We start from the raw sequence: 18,014 nt of genomic DNA, 5'->3' as shown, positions 1-18,014 counted from the left end.
AGTCCACTTTCAGGTTATCATCCGAACCCCTTCCGGTATTAAGTTGCAAACAACAGACAATTGCATTAAGTATGGTGCGTAATGTAATCAACACAAATATCCTTAGACAAAGCATCGATGTTTTATCCCTAGTGGCAACAGCACATCCACAACCTTAGAACTTTCTATCACTGTCCTAGATTCAATGGAGGCATGAACCCACTATCGAGCATAAATACTCCCTCTTGGAGTTACAAGTATCAACTTGACCAGAGCCTCTACTAGCAACGGAGAGCATGCAAGAACATAAACAACATATATGATAGATTGATAATCAACTTGACATAGCATTCAATATTCATCGGATCCCAACAAACACAACATGTAGCATTACAAATAGATGATCTTGATCATGATAGGCAGCTCACAAGATCTAACATGATAGCACAATGAGGAGAAGACAACCATCTAGCTACTGCTATGGATCCATAGTCCAGGGGTGAACTACTCACACATCGATCCGGAGGCGATCATGGCGATGAAGAGCCCTCCGGAAGATGATTCCCCTCTCCGGCCGGGTGCCGGAGGCGATCTCCTGAATCCCCCGAGATGGTATTGGCGGTTGCTGCGTCTCTGGAAGGTTTTCCGTATCGTGGCTCTCGGTACAGTGGGTTTCGCGACGAAGGCTTTAAGTAGGCGGAAGGGCGGAGTCGGAGGGCTGACAGGGGCCCCACACGCTAGGGCGGCGCGGGCCCCCCTAGGCCGCGCGGCCCTAGTGTGGCGGCGCCTCGTCGCCCCACTTCGTGATCCTTTCGGTCTTCTGGAAGCTTCGTGGAAAAATAAGACCCTGGGCGTTGATTTCGTCCAATTCCGAGAATATTTCCTTTGTAGGATTTCTGAAACCAAAAACAGCAGAAAACAGCAACTGACTCGTCGGCATCTCGTTAATAGGTTAGTGCCGGAAAATGCATAATAATGACATATAATGTGTATAAAACATGTGAGTATCATCATAAAAGTAGCATGGAACATAAGAAATTATGGATACGTTTGAGACGTATCACAGTTACACGCAATATATGTCATCTTTACTATATATTTTAAAGGATAAAAATCACTTGACTGCAGATTTTTTTTATCTTTGCTGCAATGTTTCTACATTTCATTTTAAATTGTTTTTATTTCTTTGGTTTTTATTCTAATGAAGTGCTCGCACTGTGTATTTTAGAGGTGCAAACGGGAGAACAATAAGAAGTCTCTTCTATAATTATAGAATAGAATGTTTCTTTATGATGTAAGAACTTGATTACTATCTGTATCTTGTGTTGTACAACTTCTTACATTATTTTTCTCCTCATTTGTTCGTAAAGTATTTTGTATGTATTGTTTGCACATAATATGCAACTACACAGATATTGCCACATTTCTTGCCGAAATTGGAGTCCCGCCTATTCAATTAATTATGTCGTACACTAAACTTATTTCTCCTTTTCCTTCTTGCAGTGCCATGCTTCAATACTTCGCTCATGTTTTTTACGCTGAAACAATAGGAGAAAAGAATGTAAATACTTATAGCTATACAGAAAAGAAAAAGAAAAACAAGATTAGAGATTGAGTTCTACCTAGCCTTTGAGGGACTGAGCTTTCTTTTTTGCTTGCTATGTGGACAACCAAGGCAAGATCCTATTTTAGTTGTCCCTTCCAAAAAATAATTGAAGGTGTTTCTCCACTGAAAATCTTCCTGTTTCTTTCTGTACAAATATTCCAGCATCTTAGAATAATAATTTTCATATTGATATCCTTATGTGGCATTTGATGAGCCAGAGTCATTTCATCAAATGTGAAGTACCTTTGTTTCTTCCTGGTAATAATATTACAACACTCATGTACAGAGGAGCAGTCCCAAAAAAAAGATATAGGTGAGATTTATGTAGTGTTATCATTGCAAAGCTCACATTGATAGCTGGGCAGATGGAAGTTCTTCCTTTGCCACAAATTTTTGTATTGATCCTATCTTGCAGAATTATCTATCAAAAGAAGACTTTGTGTTTCAGCTGACATGCATATACATGTGAATCATCCAGATTGCATACCTTCAGGACTTGTTCTTTTCTTTTGCAGAACACTTTTAGGACAAGCTTACTGATATTTATCAAAAGTAGGTTATTTCAGAACGAGAGTGGTTGATGCCATTGTTTTTGACTCAGGATTTGCAGCTTCTGTCATTAGCGAGAGAGGATAGTTGATAATGTTGGGGGTTCTGTGCTGTTGCATACTAGGACAACCATCTAATTGTGGATGACAAATGAAGCATCGGGAAAATTTGTCTGCCACACAATAGAAGGTGAGTACTACATGATTGATCGAGCGCTAAGTTTTCTATATAGTATTGAATGAGCATATGACCAATTAAGTGTAAATTATAACGTGATACTTTTAATTTCCCCTGTAGTCTCGAATGGGCATATGATCAGTTAAGTATAAATTATTAGACATCTTCTTTTCCTTTGCAGTAGTAACTCATGAATATTATTTTATCTACAACCGGTAATTCTAATAGGGGATTAGGTGGTGATGCCTTCTTCGTCTCAGGAAATGCTGGGCCTACTTTTTGATCATGAAGAACAAAGATAAATATGCATTTGCCACTTTACTAGCTTAGATAATGTTTTCTATTTCACATAACGATGTTTTGCTTCTGTAAGAAAAAACAGGGGTAAAGGGTAGTCATGTATTGTGATTCAGTGATGCAACGCTAGAGGCTTAATTCTCCTGGCCATTGCACTTTAGTTCAAAGCATTCGGCCGGGCAACTAGGCGACCAACTATTTCTCCAAATTCTAAAGTTGTGCGTATATACTACAGAAAACACATAAACACTTCTTCAGGAACTTCAAATTGTCATTTTTTGCTTATTATCTTCCTTTAACTTCAGAAAGTATAAAAGACACATGTAGCTGCCATTTGGGTTTCTTTGTTCAGGAAAAGAAAGACTTCCATTTAGTTTGAGATAGCACATTTTAGAATGCCGCAAGTTGGCATTTGAGTTTTTTTTGTGTGGTTTGTACCAATGTAATGAAGCACCTGTTTCACTGAATTCTTAGCTGCATAACACCTTCTGTTTTACACAAGAAAATGTAGATTTTCTCAAGAAAGGGGATGAACGCATCTTGAATTCCGTCCGTTGTTCTCTATTTCTGGAGTAGCAGCATATTCGATTCCTTTCGGTTAGTACTTTGGGTTTGTTATTTCCAATATAAAATTTACGAATGCTTCAATTTTTGATATCTTCTTTTGAACCAATAAGAAAAGAGGATGTAGAGACTTTTCTCCTTGGTTTCCTTTCAGTTTTGAGATAGTTCCATAGTTCCTTGATTTTTTGGCTATACGGATTTGTGGGTACATATTTAACTGAGTTGCAGACTTTAACATTTGGCTTTATGCTTCGTTGCAGTAGGTGATTTAGACGGAAAAGGATTGGGTCTAGAGGATGTTTTTTTCATTGCGCTCAACTTATAGAGCTAGAAGATAAAAACGAATACCTGATGCGTCAAGTCAAACGATTGCTAAACTTAGAACCAAAGTTGTATCTCTAAAATTGTTGTGCATTCTGTAGTACCCGTATGGTTGTTTATAGCCTATTCGATTTTGTTGTTTGATCTCTTTTGCAACACCAGGTGTTATCTGGTTGGTTAGACTAATATGTCTATTTTGTGCTGGTTCCGGTAACCAGGTTAACGCCACTGCCTCTGTTATTCTCTAAGGGTATTATAAAGCGTTTTACAAAATATTTATCAATGCGAAAGACGGGCTGCACGTGAAGACGTGACTTTAAATTTGCTGCTCTGTTTGTAATTTAATTCTACTGACAATATTTTTATAAAACCTAAGAAATGTATTATTATATTAGCAGTTAATTTTATTATTGTTATAAAAAATACATATTTGCACGAGATCCACGGGATCGTACGCCAAGGGGCACATCTAAATCTAGTATATAGGACTTCGTTACCTGCATCACTCGAGCAGAGACCAAAGGTGCTGCCTCTTTTTTTTAAGGAACCAATGTGCCTCTGAAAATATAGCAACGGATCGACGTGTTGTATCACATTACTTAAATTTCTAATATTCAGCTTGTCTTTATTAGGGCATCCAAAGGTATTGTCTCCATATTATATGAAGTCAATAATAAAATAATTCATATCATAATAAATTGCACCCAACCATACCTATGGCGTGTTCTGAAGTGATCCAGCTTCCCGAACCTCTAATATGGAGAGCAATACCACCTAGGGCTAGATGTACTAAGCTAGTCCATTTTGTTGTGTAAATGAGAGAGTGACCCTTTTAGGGATTTCCGGAAGAGCAAATCGGGGAGCACCACCAAATTATGGACAGTCTGCGCCTGTCAAGTGCAAAAAATGGTCCGATCCCCTCATTCACTCCCCTCCTCAAAACCCTACCTTGTTTTTCGATCGAGCGGGACTTGACACTTCATGCTCCAATCTGGACGCTGGATCACGAATCTAGAAGTTTGATCGAATGATTTGCATACACCCCCTATTGTGCCAACTCCGTTGACCATATATTCGGAAGAATTACTAATTAGGCTCCAAGCTAGCACACCATTATAGTGAGTTAGTGACCTTAGTGGATCTTCACGGGACACCACGATTCGAGGGAGGATGCATCCATACTTTCCACCGGTTGATTCGTGGTTATGTGGAAGATATGATTGTATTGTGTCTTTCTCCTTCATACTATATTTTACAATTTCCTTGTTCCCTGGTAAGAAAATATAATATATAAAAGGACTTTACATCAATGGCAGGAAAAGGCTCATCAGTGGTGCACCGTTTTTGAATTCCGTGGCGCACGGAGGGTGCGCCAAATCCACGCCACAAAAATGTGAATTCTGTGGCGCACGGACACATGCGCCACATAAAGTGGCATTTCTGTGGCGCACCAGGCAGGCATGCGTCATAGAAAACTTTCTGTGGCGCACGCAGCGGTGGTGCGCCACATAATTTTTTTTTGAATTAAAAAAATGGTGGCCAGATCTCGGTCTGGGGTCGTCGGATTTTCACCGGATTTTTTTTGAAATTTGCCGGAGGTTGCCGGAGGTGGGTGGGTGGAGGAGGAGGAGGAGGCCGTCCGGAGGTGGTGGGTGGGTGGGTGGAGGAGGAGGAGGAGGCCGACCAAAGGGGGTCGCCGAAGGTGGGGGAAGAGGAGGAGGTCATCGGGTGTGGAGGAGGAGGAGGAGGTCACCGGGTGGTGGAGGAGGCCGGAGGTGGAGGAGAGGAGGGAGGAGGTCGCCTGTTGACTTGGTCATCGGTCGGTGGGACTTGGAAGTGGAGGAGAAGGTGAAGTGGAGGAGAAGTGGAGGAGGAGGAGAAAAGAGAGAGGGAGAAGGGCGCTGCTGAATTTAAATTTCAACCTAACAATTCTGTGGCGCATGTGCATTTGGTGAGTCATAGAATTTTTTTTCGAAATTTTAATTTTTGCAGGAAAAATTCTTGACTTTGCCGTAACTTTTTTCTCTTATCGAATTTGCCGATTGTAAATTTCAGAAGAGCCAAAGGCGGTGAATTCGGATGTAGAATTTTCTCCCGGTCATTTTGATATATTGTGCGTATTTTTCCAACTTCGTATGCAACCAGAAAATCCATTTGAAGATTTCATGATTTTTTTGAAAAATACATTGAAATTCATGTTTTCCAATTTTCCCTACAAGTATACCACTTAATATAAGTACAGTTCAAAGGATTTTCTTTGAACTTTTTATAGTTTTCTGTGATTTTTTGAACACTAAAAAGGCGATGGGGGTGTGTTGCGTGGACGGTTGAAAAAAATCTTCTGTGGCGCCACAAAAAGCAGCACTTCTATGGCGTATTTGGCCACATGCGCCACAGAAAGGCGATATTTCTGTGGCACATCCAGGTTCATCCGCCACAGAAATACTCAAAATATAATTGGCCGCGAGTCCCACCAGAATTTTGTGCCGCATGGGGAGTTAGTGCGCCATAGAAATAACAAATTCTGTGGCGCATGAAAAGTTGGTGCGCCACCATAAATGGCATTATTTAGTGCCGCACGTGCTTGGGTGCGCTACAATTTTTTTTAATGACACATGGTTATTTAGTGCGCCACAAAAAGGCATTTCACCTATAAATAGTTTCCTACTATTACATGTACAGATGCATTTAAGTCACCGACAACATATACATAGACAACATACATAGAGAATGAGGGAGTCTTAGACTCTAGTACTATTGAGTACTTCCACTGATCTCATTGTTAGCAAAGAGTCAGTTGTGTTCTTTGCTCCTCTCTTACCCATCAGCATCATATGTGTGAGTGCCAAGACTACAAGACTACATCATTGGCTTTCGCAAATGTATTCACCATGAGAAAACAATTCGCAAAAAGAAGAGAAAAATAATTTATGTCTTATGATGCATGAGCGAGACACGTGGACAGCTATCATCCTAGTCTTCTGTTGCATCTAGGGATACCGGAACGTGGTCTTCAATGGAACCGTGGCTTCGCAGTCCACCATTAGGGAGAAGATTAGAGAGGAGTTTGATAGGTAGCAGCTAGCCAAACTTTTTCATGGCACGACTTTTGCTTTTCTAGATCCAAGGCTGTACCGTGATAGTATGGAGAGTAGGAGTGAGTGGGGAGCTGCCACCCCGTGTTAGCAGCACAAACATTACCTTCTTTGGCACACTTTTATGTGATTGATACACTTTTCTATGGTGTATTCTCGAAAAAAATATCTTATGTAAATGTATGTATCTAATTAGTTCTTCTATACTTTAAAGAGAGAAAATCTAAAAGAAAAAAATCTTAGCGGCTTTAAGAGCGAAAGCTCATCCATGTCTTTTGTTTTTTTTTTCGAAAAAATCATCATTTTTTTAGCATCGAAAAATTCATCTTGTATCCTGTAACCACAAAACAAGGCCATTAAAAACCGGCCCACAGGTCTAGCAAGTCCAACTATCCTAAAGCTCTACCAGCCCATATAAGGCCCGTCCACAGTCGAGCTGCAAAGACCTAGGGTTCCAGCCGTATATAAAAGCTCCTCTACCACGCCCGGCCGCCACCTCTGCCGCCGCCGCCTCTCACGCGCCCCGCCGTCGTCGCTTCTAGGATCCCACCGAAGCCGACGAACCTCCGGCAGCGGGAGCAACCATGTCGGACACGAAGACACAGCCCGCGGTGACGCTCCGCACCCGCAAGTTCATGACGAACCGCCTCCTCTCCCGCAAGCAGTTCGTGCTCGAGGTGATCCACCCCGGCCGCGCCAACGTCTCCAAGGTGCGTGCTCAGTCTTCCGACGCAGATCATGTCTTCTCTGCGCTTGTGGTTCTCGCCGCTAGATATCTGATCTGTGTGTTTCGCAGGCGGATCTCAAGGATAAGCTGTCGAGGATTTACGATGTCAAGGACTCGAACTGCATCTTCGTCTTCAAGTTCCGCACCCACTTCGGAGGCGGCAAGTCCACCGGCTTCGGCCTCATCTACGACAGCCTCGAGGCCGCCAAGAAGTTCGAGCCCAAGTACAGGCTGATCAGGGTACGGCTCTCTTTGCTTCATTCCTCGCTCACGAACATGCTCTTAATCATTAGGATTGCCTGCTAAATCTGCTTATTGTCTGACAGAATTGCAGTCATGACCTAGTGTAAGCAGCTGTTTTTGCCGCTTCAGTTCACAATGACATGTCTAGTTTAGTTTGATCTGTAGTCATCTTATTTTTAACAAATAGTATCAGATATTAGACACGGCTACATTGTACTGATCTATAAGTTGGCACGAGAACAACAAACCAATCCTGGACCTTTTTTTTCTACCAGTTGGTGCAATCCACCTTCCGATATGGTATGTTTGTACTAGAACAACAAACGAATACTTACCCTTGTTCGCTAGCGTGTTGTGCAATCCACCTTCTGATGTGGTATGTTTTTCTAAATGTTGGTACTACTGACGGACAGCTATAAATTGGCTCCGTCCCTTTTGTTGTTACCCGCCATTGAGCTGTTCTCACTCTGATGATTGAATATAATTTATTAATTGTTTAGCCATTGATGCTTGATATTTGAGTACTGTAGGTTTTGCTCGGCACCATTCAGAATTTGTTAGCAGACTAACCTTTGAATCATGGTTTATAGTTGTAAATTATTTGCAGTATGGCAGAAACAACACTCTATGTCCCTTCATTTTCTAGTGCACCAGTGATTGAAAATGAAATCAAGCAACACCATAAAAACTATAATTTTCAAGTTCTGATTTGCTCATTTTCATCACTCTTTCTACAGAATGGTCTGGCCACCAAGGTAGAGAAGTCACGTAAGCAGATCAAGGAGAGGAAGAACAGGACCAAGAAGATCCGTGGTGTGAAGAAGGTATGCAAATCCATACTATTCAGACTCCTGAGTTCCAAAACTAATATTTCAGAACTAATTTCAATATATGCATGACTTTTGCAGACCAAGGCTGGGGAAGCAGCGAAGAAGAAGTGAGGAGAAATAGTTATGCGCCTTCTGTTTCAGTCTGTGCACTGTCTATTTTTGTACCCCTATGGACATGCAGTCTTGGTAGCACTGGTGTTGAACCCTTGATCTACTAGAAAGAGATTTTTGAGCTTTTACATCTTATCCTGTTACATTGGTGTGTCATTGACTTGGGTATTGATCAACATGTCTGGCTGGTCTACAATTTAATTGCTAATAGCGTTCTGTTTCTTCATGTTGAGTTCAGGTGAAGCTATTTTGCTGAGTAACTCTAATTTGAAGGTTATTTTTTAATATTCTTAGAGTGCATGATTTTGATTTGTAAAGTTAAATTTTGACTAATTTGCGATAGTAACCAGTAAGACAAGAAATCCGTGCAGCTCAGCTGGCAGGCCAATTGATCATTCCTAGTGTCTTCACCATTGTCAGATATAATATGATCCAAGTACTCAGCTTGTTTTGTGCGAAACTACATTTAGAAATTTTCCCAAATAACTGATTTTCATGAAGAGCCTGTAAGTCTACAAGGGCCAGACACTGAGCATTCTCATATACGAGATGAAATTTGGGTAGCTTGAAGAACAGATTCGTTCCCACTAACTCATCCATCACGGGCATGGAAAACTTGTTTTCGATAGTGAAGGCATTGAGATGGCAGTGATTAGACCGGCTGACAGTGACCGGCTGCAATCATCTCGACAGCTTGTTGCTCAATTTCGTCTTTGTGCAATTGTGAGTAGCGATATGGGCGTGAACATTGTGATCTTGAGGGTGCGGTGGTGCCAGATCAGGGTGACTGGAACACATCCTCGATCTGCGAGAACTAGGGTTGTGAACGGACCGGATCATATCAAATTTTGCTCATACTATATTCTTTACCATATATTTTTCTCAAATTTAAATCGGAGCGAATATTGATTGGTTTCGGATTTGAATGTGGATATAGCGGGCCGTGGATTTGAATCGAAAATAGGGTGGGATTTGGACCGGAAACAAAAGTAGTTAGATATGTGTCCTTATTGATAGATATTTATAGATTTTGTAAATCTTAAGAAAGATTTAGAATTTCAGTCTAAGTCTTATGTACTCCCTTCGGTCTGATTAGATTGACGCGGAAGCTACACAGCGCTAGCCTATACGATATAGAGTGCCCGCCTCGATTAAATCCAGACTGAGGTAGTAGTTAAGAAAAAAATATAATGCGCTAAAACTCAAACATTTATAGAAACTTAGAGCATTTCCAACAGACGCTGCAAAAATCGGCACGCTATAGGTAGGTTGCACCGCGCTACAAACAGATATCGCGCGTTGAGGTGAAACTGCCCCGCCGGAAGCGGCATTTTGCCACGCGGGCTCGGGCGGAAAAACTGCTCCTCCGCCGGGCGCGCCATTATGCAGCGCGAACGACTACTTCGACCGTTTTCATTTCAAATTAAATCAAACAAAATCAAATAAAAGAAGAAAATTTAATTGAAACTGCGAAATATATTAGAAGTTCGACGATACGACATACATTTTATTTAAAACTACTCTATCCTACTCCGAATCCCAGTCGTAGTCGGAGGAGTGGCTGCTCGGAGTCGTCTCTGGCACCGGCGTCGAAGTCCACTCGAAGGAGGATGAGGAGGAGAGGACGATGGTGGACGGCCCTGCGTCGTTTTTTCTTCTCCTCCTCCTTCCTCGCCGCCTTCTCGGCCCTCGCCGCCTTCCTCGCCGCGGACTCCGCCCGACGCTTCTCGCGGCGCGCCTTCTTCTTCTTCTTCGCCGCCGCCTTCGCCGCCTCCTTCTGCGCGTAGAAGGCTTCCGTGGTGGCGACGTCTTCGGGAAATTGGCGCGCCCACTCGAGGCGGAGGGCATAGGGTTAATAATTACACATGGTTGCTACTTTAGTTGATCAAAGTGTTATGATACTAATCAATCATGATTAATGGTGATAACATGAAACTTAACAAGTTAGGGTTCACCTATATTTGGTACTTCTTGATCATAGGGTTTATTCAAAATGAAAACATGAAATAACAACTTACATGTACTTTGGACTTGTATAATTCGAGCATGCATTTATCTTCTTAGTGTAGAGCTAAGGGTTGGGATAATATGATCCCATTTCATAGGTTTCTACGGTTTTAAAGGTGAACACAAATTAGGGTTTCACATGAAATAAAGTTAGGGTTTCATTAATCAGGGTTTCTTATCTTGTTATATAGTTTTAAAGTAATAACTTATTAAGTAAATTTTAAATTAAGAAACAATTTTTAAATAAAGTTAATAATGGGTTTAACATTTTTCTTATTTTTATCAATTTTTTAAGGATCATAATTAAAATATATACCATTTAGAGTTTAAATGCCTATAATAACTTATGATAAAAGAAAATTAATTTTTGTGTTTGCCTTATTTTCTAAATGATTATTACCTATTCCAAAAAGTATTATTAATTATTTAATACTTTTGGAATTTTTGATAAAGGAAAATGCTTAAACAAGACTTATTAAATAATTTAATTTTTTATTTTTATAAAAAAACAATATTAAAATTTTCATCTACAGAGATTATTTTTCAAAAAAATTGATATCCTATTTGTATTTTTCCGAGTTAAAATTAATTAGATATGAAATTCTAAAGTGTGGTAAATTTTCTAGAATTTGAATTAACATTAAATACATTTTGTACCGACACACACCTAGCTACACATTACTAACAAGTGAGGTCTGATCCAGGTCAGCTGCCTCGTTGGCAGTGACTGAGTCAAACCTGCCAAAGGGTCCCACCACCATGTCACCTCGTGGGAGAGAATGCTGGCGATCGACGACAACGACGCTACAAACCCCGTCTAAGGCTGGTGCCAATGCACCACTTCACTCTAGCCTGCCACGTCAGCTTTTTCCCTCACTCTCACCACACTCTTACCCCACGGTGCCAATGCACAGGCTATAGTGCCAGCTTTACTTCTCTTTCCTCCACGTCAGCTTTTCTCTCTCCTCGACATCAGCATTTCTTTTTCAGATTACAACAATATAAATAATGCAAGGAAATTATTTTATTGAACTAAAATTGTTACCGATTACATCATAAAAAAAATTACATACAAATTTGAAAAGATTACATAAAAATTTGAAAAAATTACATAATCTAGGAATTAGCCCACACATGCTCAATCAAATCATGCTGGAGCCGTGTATACATCGGTGACTCCCTCATTTCGGTGTCCATCTGAATCCTGGCTGCTAGGCTTGGTGGTGCATGGTGGTGTATTGCAGGGCCGACATTTGAAGCAACTGTCTCATAGATGTTGTCCAAATTTGTACCACGCTCATCGTCGATGATCATGTTGTGCAGAATGACACATGCACGCATGATCAATCCAAGAGTACGCCTCGAGTAGGAGCGTCCCGAAACTGCTAGAATGTTGAACCTAGCCTTCAACACTCCAAAGGCACACTCGACATCTTTGCGATGCGCTGATTGAGCAGCAGTGAACACTCGATGCTTTTCACTTTGTGGAAGAGTAACACCTATCATGAACACCGGCCAGGAGGGGTAGATGCCGTCGGCAAGGTAGTAACCATAGTGGTACTCGTGTCCATTCACCGTGAAGTTCACTACGGGTGCTTCTCCCCTAAGCACATCAGTGAACAACGGCGACTGGTTGAGTACATTGATGTCGTTGTTGGACCCGGCCACTCCAAAAAAGGCATGCCAGATCGTGCCCGGAAAGCCACGCTCCTCGGCTTTCGCTAACAGACGCTGAGTATCCTCCACAGTTGGGCGACGGCAAAACATCTCCCCGTAACAGTCAATGATGCCTTCACAGAATCTATCTAGACAATCTGATGAAGTTTGTCTAGCTAACTTAACCCACTCATCTATCGTATCTGCAGCGGCTCCATAAGCTAACAGACGCAAAGCCGCAGTACACTTTTGTTTGTAGGGGAGAAAAACCAGCACGGTTGAGAGCATCAACTCTTTGGGTGAAATACGGAGAGTATTCACCCAATCTATCCACAATGCGCAGAAAAAGGGATCGCCTCATCCGATACCTTCGCCGAAAGTAGCTCAGAGGATAGTTGCAGTCGTCGGCGAAGTAGTCCTCGAAGAGCCGATCGTGGGCACCCAGACGATCACGCCTGATGAACTCTCGGTGGCGTCGACGTCTTGGCACCACCTCCTCGTTGAGCATCTCCTCCTCATACTCCTCCTGGAACTGCTCGATCATATCACCCTCCATTCCGTCGCTCGAACTGCTGCTAGACGAAGACATGGCGTTGAGAGGAGTGGAAATGGAGAGTGAAGCTGATGAAGTGAGGTGTGGAATGAGCGAAACCATATGGGGGGGGTATTTATAGGGGGTTTTGGCATTTTTTCCGGATTTTTTGAACCCCAACGGCTAGCTGACGTGGACGAATCAGATCGCGCCACGTCAGCTAGCCGTTACACACTACCGCCCGCCTCTCGCCCGCATCTCGCCCGCCACTCGCCCGCCTATCGCCCGCTCTCGCCCGCCCTCTCGCTCGCCCCTCTCTCGCCCCGCCCCGCCAACGCTGCCGCCTCGCTACCGCCCCTCTCTCGCCTCCCTCTCGCCCCCAACGCAGGTGTTAGCCGGGCGGGAGCGGGCGCTACCGCCGGGCGCCCGCGCCGTCGCCTGCCGCTGGCCTCTCGCCCCACTCCCGCCTCTCTCTCGCCCCGACGCCGCCGCTACCGCCCTCACTCACGCCTGCGTTGGCACCAGCCTAACGACTCAGATAAGCTCGTTCGGAGCGTGACTCCACGCTGAGTAAGGTAGTATCAACGCTACCAGTTGGAGGTCAGCAGAGTTGCTCCGACGAGATCGTCGGCGATGCTGTCCAGCCAAGATGCCAAAACTAGCTAGGATTCACCAAATGATGCGATTAAGGTGCCCAAATATGCGCAGGCTCACCGTGCTGCTTCTATGATGGTTGCCGGTGCTGATTGAAGGCGGAGGCGGCGCGGGATGACCGTGATGCGCAGGCTCACAATGTTGAAAACAATCTTGTATTGGATGTTTCTGTGAGTTAATACAAACGTGGCGCTTTATTCTCAGAAAGAGCTAGATCACAGGCAACAAAACAGGCGTCCATCCAAATCGACCATCCGTTGAAAGGATAGGGTCCACGAATGTAGATTTGATTTGGGCTAAAAAGTTCCATATAGTCAAGTTAAATTGCACAATTGTATCACTTCTCCGGTCATTCTTCGGAAATCAACAAGTTACATAAGATCACGGAAGCCCGACAAGTCAGAGCAACAACAAAGGAATGAGCGGAAGATGATACAAGCTCAGAAGATCCAATTCTTCTTCATAGCACGTCCCACTTAGTGTCTGTCCAAGCAACTCTAAAACAAGGTCAACAATCAGCTGCTGTTCTCTTCCGGTTTGAAGTGATTAGCTGCATGGAGGATGAAATCCAGTCTGAGAGTAAGGTAAAATATTGTAGACATGGAGAAGGTGAGCAGGAGAGTGTAGAGGTACTCACAGATGAAGAGAGGTCAGACGTCTTCAGCACTCGCAGCCTCTTCGCTGATGAAACGAACATTCTGCATGAATTGCTCTAACAGTTAAGCAGAGTTGTATACTGATCATAGTGTAGATCAAGTCTTGATTTTGTACTGCCTAACTAGTAACTACAAGGTTGTACTCCACTCTGTGCAATAACTTACAAGTAAAAGAACAAAACTGTGTCTAGTTAGCAATTGAATGTATTCTATTCTAATCCTTTATCAGAAAAAAAGAGAATGTATTCTAATCCATCAACAGTCACAATTGTTTGTAGAGGCCAGGTGTAAATGTTGAACTGGTATTTTCTTGATATTAATATATTCCCTTTGTGAAAAAAATACTAGTAACATTTGTTTAGACCGTTCAAACTTCAGCTAATAGCCCAGGCCTGTCACCGTGCTGTTCTGTCCTTTCCCAATTCAGGCAGTCCGTGTTAGCATCACCTTAAACTTATGCACGCATTTACCTTCTGAGTACAGATACAGATCTATTTTAACCACATTACTGGAGGAGAACACAGACAGCAAAGATGGCTTACCCCCATGGAACATCTCCAACCAGTACTCTGTCACCTTCATAATCCTCATAAACCAGAGTGTACTCCCCAGTTCCATCTAGTAGACCAGATATTGCCACCTCTTCCGGAGGACACTCCTCTGTGCGAGGATCTCTTTGGGCTACATACAAGGATGCAAATTAAGAGCAGATAATTAGACCATCATGAATTGACTGAGGCACTGAGCCATTCAAACACCAAAATCTAGATACCGCGGAAACAAACTTTTATAGTGCATTGGTACAATATTACGCTGTAAGTTGCGAACTACTAATACTGAAACTAGTATAACTGAATGATATTGCTACATGAAATCATTAAAATGGAAGCTCAGATACCCGCAAGAAGGTGCCGGAACAATTTGTCGACAGCTACAGAAAGCTTCTCGTAGCTATTGAAGGCGTTCAGGTCAATCTTCCTACCAATAGGGATACCATCCATGTTAACCTTCACAAATGGAGCTCTCTTGGTCTCTTCAGCCTTCACAGCCTTTTTCACATTTTGTTGTTCAAGGGCTGCTGCTCTGCTAGAACTAGCCAGGTTTCTTCTGGATGCGCGAACAGGAGGCCATCCAACAACAGGAGCACCAGGAGATCTGCAACTGAAGGTTGAAGAAGATTGGTAAACGAAAAGAAGAAGGTAGTCTAATGGGTTATTGCAGCAATAAATACTAGTGTTATTAAAAGTGTAAATACCTGCTAGTAGTAAATTTATATTTGATGAGATATTTAAATGAATTAATCTTAACAACCTGAAGTATGCATGCTTCAAACAGTTCTGAGCATCCAATTCTGAACTTATGCGTAAATTTAAAGGATATTGGAAGTTCAGTTAGTAATCTTGCAGCATTGGCAAATGGAACTTTTGCATGATAAACACTCATCTTACCAAATTAGTTTAAGAGTTTCTAATTCTAAGTTGAACGAGAAATTCTTATTTCTAATTCAACCACCCTGAAATCCTGGGCGTTTATTCTTCATCTAATGGAAAACAAGTAATTGCATAGAATAGAACTACCGACTTCTCAATGGACTTAGAATCATCAATTTTCCTAGTTTAATTTTATTTAAGCAGAGAGAAACAAAGAACAGTGCTAGTTATCCTACAATAAATGCATCCATCTGAAAGAGCAGGAGCTCCATCTCCATGCATGTCAGGCAAGAGAACCAAACAAGCAACCTGACCCTTGAATCATGGGATAGATTTTGCCATAAATGTGGAGCAGTGCAGGAGATGGAGGTACCCTTTCTCTTTAACTCATGCCATGGCAGATGGGTGGGAAGAATAAAGAATCAGAGACATCAACAGTTGCATGCTCCAAGAAAGCACAGGTATTTTTGAGCTTGACATGTGAAGCTAGGCTTATGATTACCACCTTGTCTGGGAGCTATTATTGTTTGGTGCAGCAAGTGCATTCCGTGTAACTGCTTCTGGGGACCCGTTTGTCTTGCCTGCACAAGCACAAGAAGGGGGTATTGTGAGGTGAAGTTATGGTTTGATCGATTGTGCCGACTAGAAATGTTTGTAATCATCAACAGGAAAAACAGTGTTACAAAAAACTACCATGCGCCATCAAGCTCCCAAACAAGTTCAAATTGTCAGAAGAAAAGCAATCAGGCAACACTGCAACACAAGTCCATCAAGTCCTTTCCAGATTACCCGCAGGTCTAGCCAGGCAGAAGTATTAACTGGTACAAAGCAATGCAACATTTCCAATCATATCTCAAGAAACTTGCACTGATGTGATGTCCAGGTTTCATCACATCAGAAAACACCATTGTAGGCGTGCAAAACTTTTGCTGCCGTTCAAAATAAAGAAACACAAGACAGCGAAACGACCAGTGCACGGGAAAAGAGAGAGCAAGAACAGCATGCGCCGGCAATGTAAAGTGGTGATCATCGCGGTTCCATACCTTGTGAGTTGGGGACAAGCGTAGAGTAGCCAAGAGAGAGGTCGACGGAGCCGTCGACGGCAGGGTGCTTGCCTTTCTCCCTGCACGCCGTCCTCCTGCGGCCTCCTCCGGGGAGCCCAAGGCTGAGCTCGAGCGTCTTCTCTTCCTCCTCTTGGTCCTGTTCAGCTGTCCTGCCCACCCAGTTGAGAAAGAGCGCCGTCGAGCAGACGCCTCTGCTCTTCCTGATCTCTGCATCCTCCATCTCCCCCCTCCTCGGTCTAGGCTCCTAGCAACCACCACAAATTAGTTCCTGCACAAGCAGAAGAACAATGGGGTCAGGATTTTGCAGCTGAAAGCGCAAGAACAGAGCGACAGAGAGAGGGAGGAAGAGATTACCGTGTCTAGTTCAGTTGCTTTGCTCCGACGTAGAGTGAGATCTTTTAAGCCCGTCCCCGAACGCAGTTGATGTTGCTGTGGCTGCGTAGGTTGTGCCGAAACGAGAAGAGGACAGGAGTTAAAACCAAGAAAGAAATCGGCGCAAGTGAAACACCAAGTAAACAATGGCGAAGAAAATAAGAGGAAGAAAAAGACAGGGCCCTTGTGGAAGTGGAATCACCAATGATGGTCTCTTCTTCCTCCTCCTCCTCTCTCGTTTCCTTTTGAAAGATCCAAAGAAGGGGGCGCCGTGTAAGTGCGAGGCAGTTCTTGGCCTTGTGCTTGGCTCGGCGAGAACCACCAGCTCACACACTCCGAATTAATCTTTGTGGGACTTGTAGTTTCAGTTTGGATTGGAGCTGCCGCTGGTGGTGGTGGTGGTGGTGTAGAAGGAAGAAAGAGGTCGGCTGGGAAGAGGGGGTGGAGCAGCGAGGGCGAGATTCTAGAAATGGAAAGGGAGCGTCGCCAACGTGATCATTCACAGCGCATCTCTAGCTGCTGCCGCCCATGACATCCCTGTTCTACTCCATACAGAATTATAGATACAGCGCTGGTCATAGCCTGATGGAGACGTGCGTGTGTGACCTTGCTGCTTCTCTCTCCATCTCTCTCTCTCTCAAAAGGTAGCAGAAGGTGCTAATTTAGGGGAAAGCTCTGACAGAGGTGCTCCATTAACGAAGGGAGGCAAGCAGTTACTTAAGAGACCTAGGTTACTTTACATTAGAAAATCACAGCTTGGCATTAGGGCATCTCCAGGGGCGCGTCGTCCACTGTGATCTGACACCACCTCCAACGGAGCGACGCAAAATGATCGGGCCATTCGCAGAGACGCAAACCTGGCCTAAATATGCGCCTCGGATGCGTCTCCGCGAACGTCCGGAAAATGTCCGCTCGCGTCTGACGGACGTTTCATCGGGCCCGCCTGGCAGCGACTCTGCGTCGATGCGTCTTCTCAAACGCGCCAGTAACTGCGTCGCTGCGTCGCTTCGGCAGCCTGCGCCACGTTAATGGCGATGCCTCGGCTGCCGAGCGGCCGCAGCACACCTCCGCCAACCACGTTAATGGCGACGCCACGCGTCCCGCGGCCACCGCATGCCTCCGGCCTATATAAAGGGGGCGCGTG

The 18,014-nt window shown here is 43.5% G+C and overlaps 2 protein-coding genes and 1 long non-coding RNA gene across 5 annotated transcripts; 2 read left to right on the top strand and 1 right to left on the bottom strand.

Moving 5' to 3' along the window:
• The first annotated feature begins 1,048 nt into the window (after window positions 1-1,048).
• On the top strand, window positions 1,049-3,707 carry LOC127307841 (uncharacterized). Of its 2 annotated transcripts, XR_011747010.1 has the most exons (3): window positions 1,049-1,273; window positions 1,483-2,323; window positions 3,436-3,707. It is a non-coding gene; the product is annotated as an uncharacterized lncRNA (long non-coding RNA). The 2 variants fall into 2 exon arrangements; XR_011747009.1 differs by lacking the exon at window positions 1,049-1,273 and having other exon boundaries at window positions 1,432-2,323.
• A 3,359-nt stretch (window positions 3,708-7,066) lies between these two features.
• On the top strand, window positions 7,067-8,700 carry LOC127307840 (small ribosomal subunit protein eS24z). Its single transcript, XM_051338622.1, has 4 exons — window positions 7,067-7,298; window positions 7,385-7,555; window positions 8,296-8,382; window positions 8,467-8,700. Exons 1-4 carry the CDS (start codon window positions 7,173-7,175, stop codon window positions 8,497-8,499), a joined length of 417 nt encoding a protein of 138 aa, XP_051194582.1. The 5' UTR covers window positions 7,067-7,172; the 3' UTR covers window positions 8,500-8,700.
• Window positions 8,701-13,580: 4,880 nt separating this feature from the next.
• Window positions 13,581-17,510, bottom strand: LOC127307839 (auxin-responsive protein IAA7). 2 transcript variants are annotated; one of them, XM_051338621.2, is made up of 8 exons: window positions 17,073-17,510; window positions 16,853-16,933; window positions 16,478-16,766; window positions 15,940-16,015; window positions 14,903-15,159; window positions 14,547-14,685; window positions 13,986-14,046; window positions 13,581-13,898 (listed from the first exon to the last, which is right to left on the bottom strand). In XM_051338621.2, the coding sequence occupies exons 3-8, from the start codon at window positions 16,716-16,718 to the stop codon at window positions 13,857-13,859; spliced, it is 816 nt and encodes a 271-aa protein (XP_051194581.1). In that variant the 5' UTR covers window positions 16,719-16,766; window positions 16,853-16,933; window positions 17,073-17,510; the 3' UTR covers window positions 13,581-13,856. The 2 variants fall into 2 exon arrangements, with proteins under 2 accessions (XP_051194581.1, XP_051194580.1); XM_051338620.2 differs by having other exon boundaries at window positions 14,903-15,165; window positions 17,073-17,509.
• Between the last annotated feature and the right edge of the window lie 504 nt (window positions 17,511-18,014).

Source organism: Lolium perenne, chromosome 6 (assembly GCF_019359855.2).
Source record: "Lolium perenne isolate Kyuss_39 chromosome 6, Kyuss_2.0, whole genome shotgun sequence".
Taxonomy (NCBI): domain Eukaryota; kingdom Viridiplantae; phylum Streptophyta; class Magnoliopsida; order Poales; family Poaceae; genus Lolium; species Lolium perenne.
This window is presented reverse-complemented; position numbering and strand designations above follow the sequence as displayed.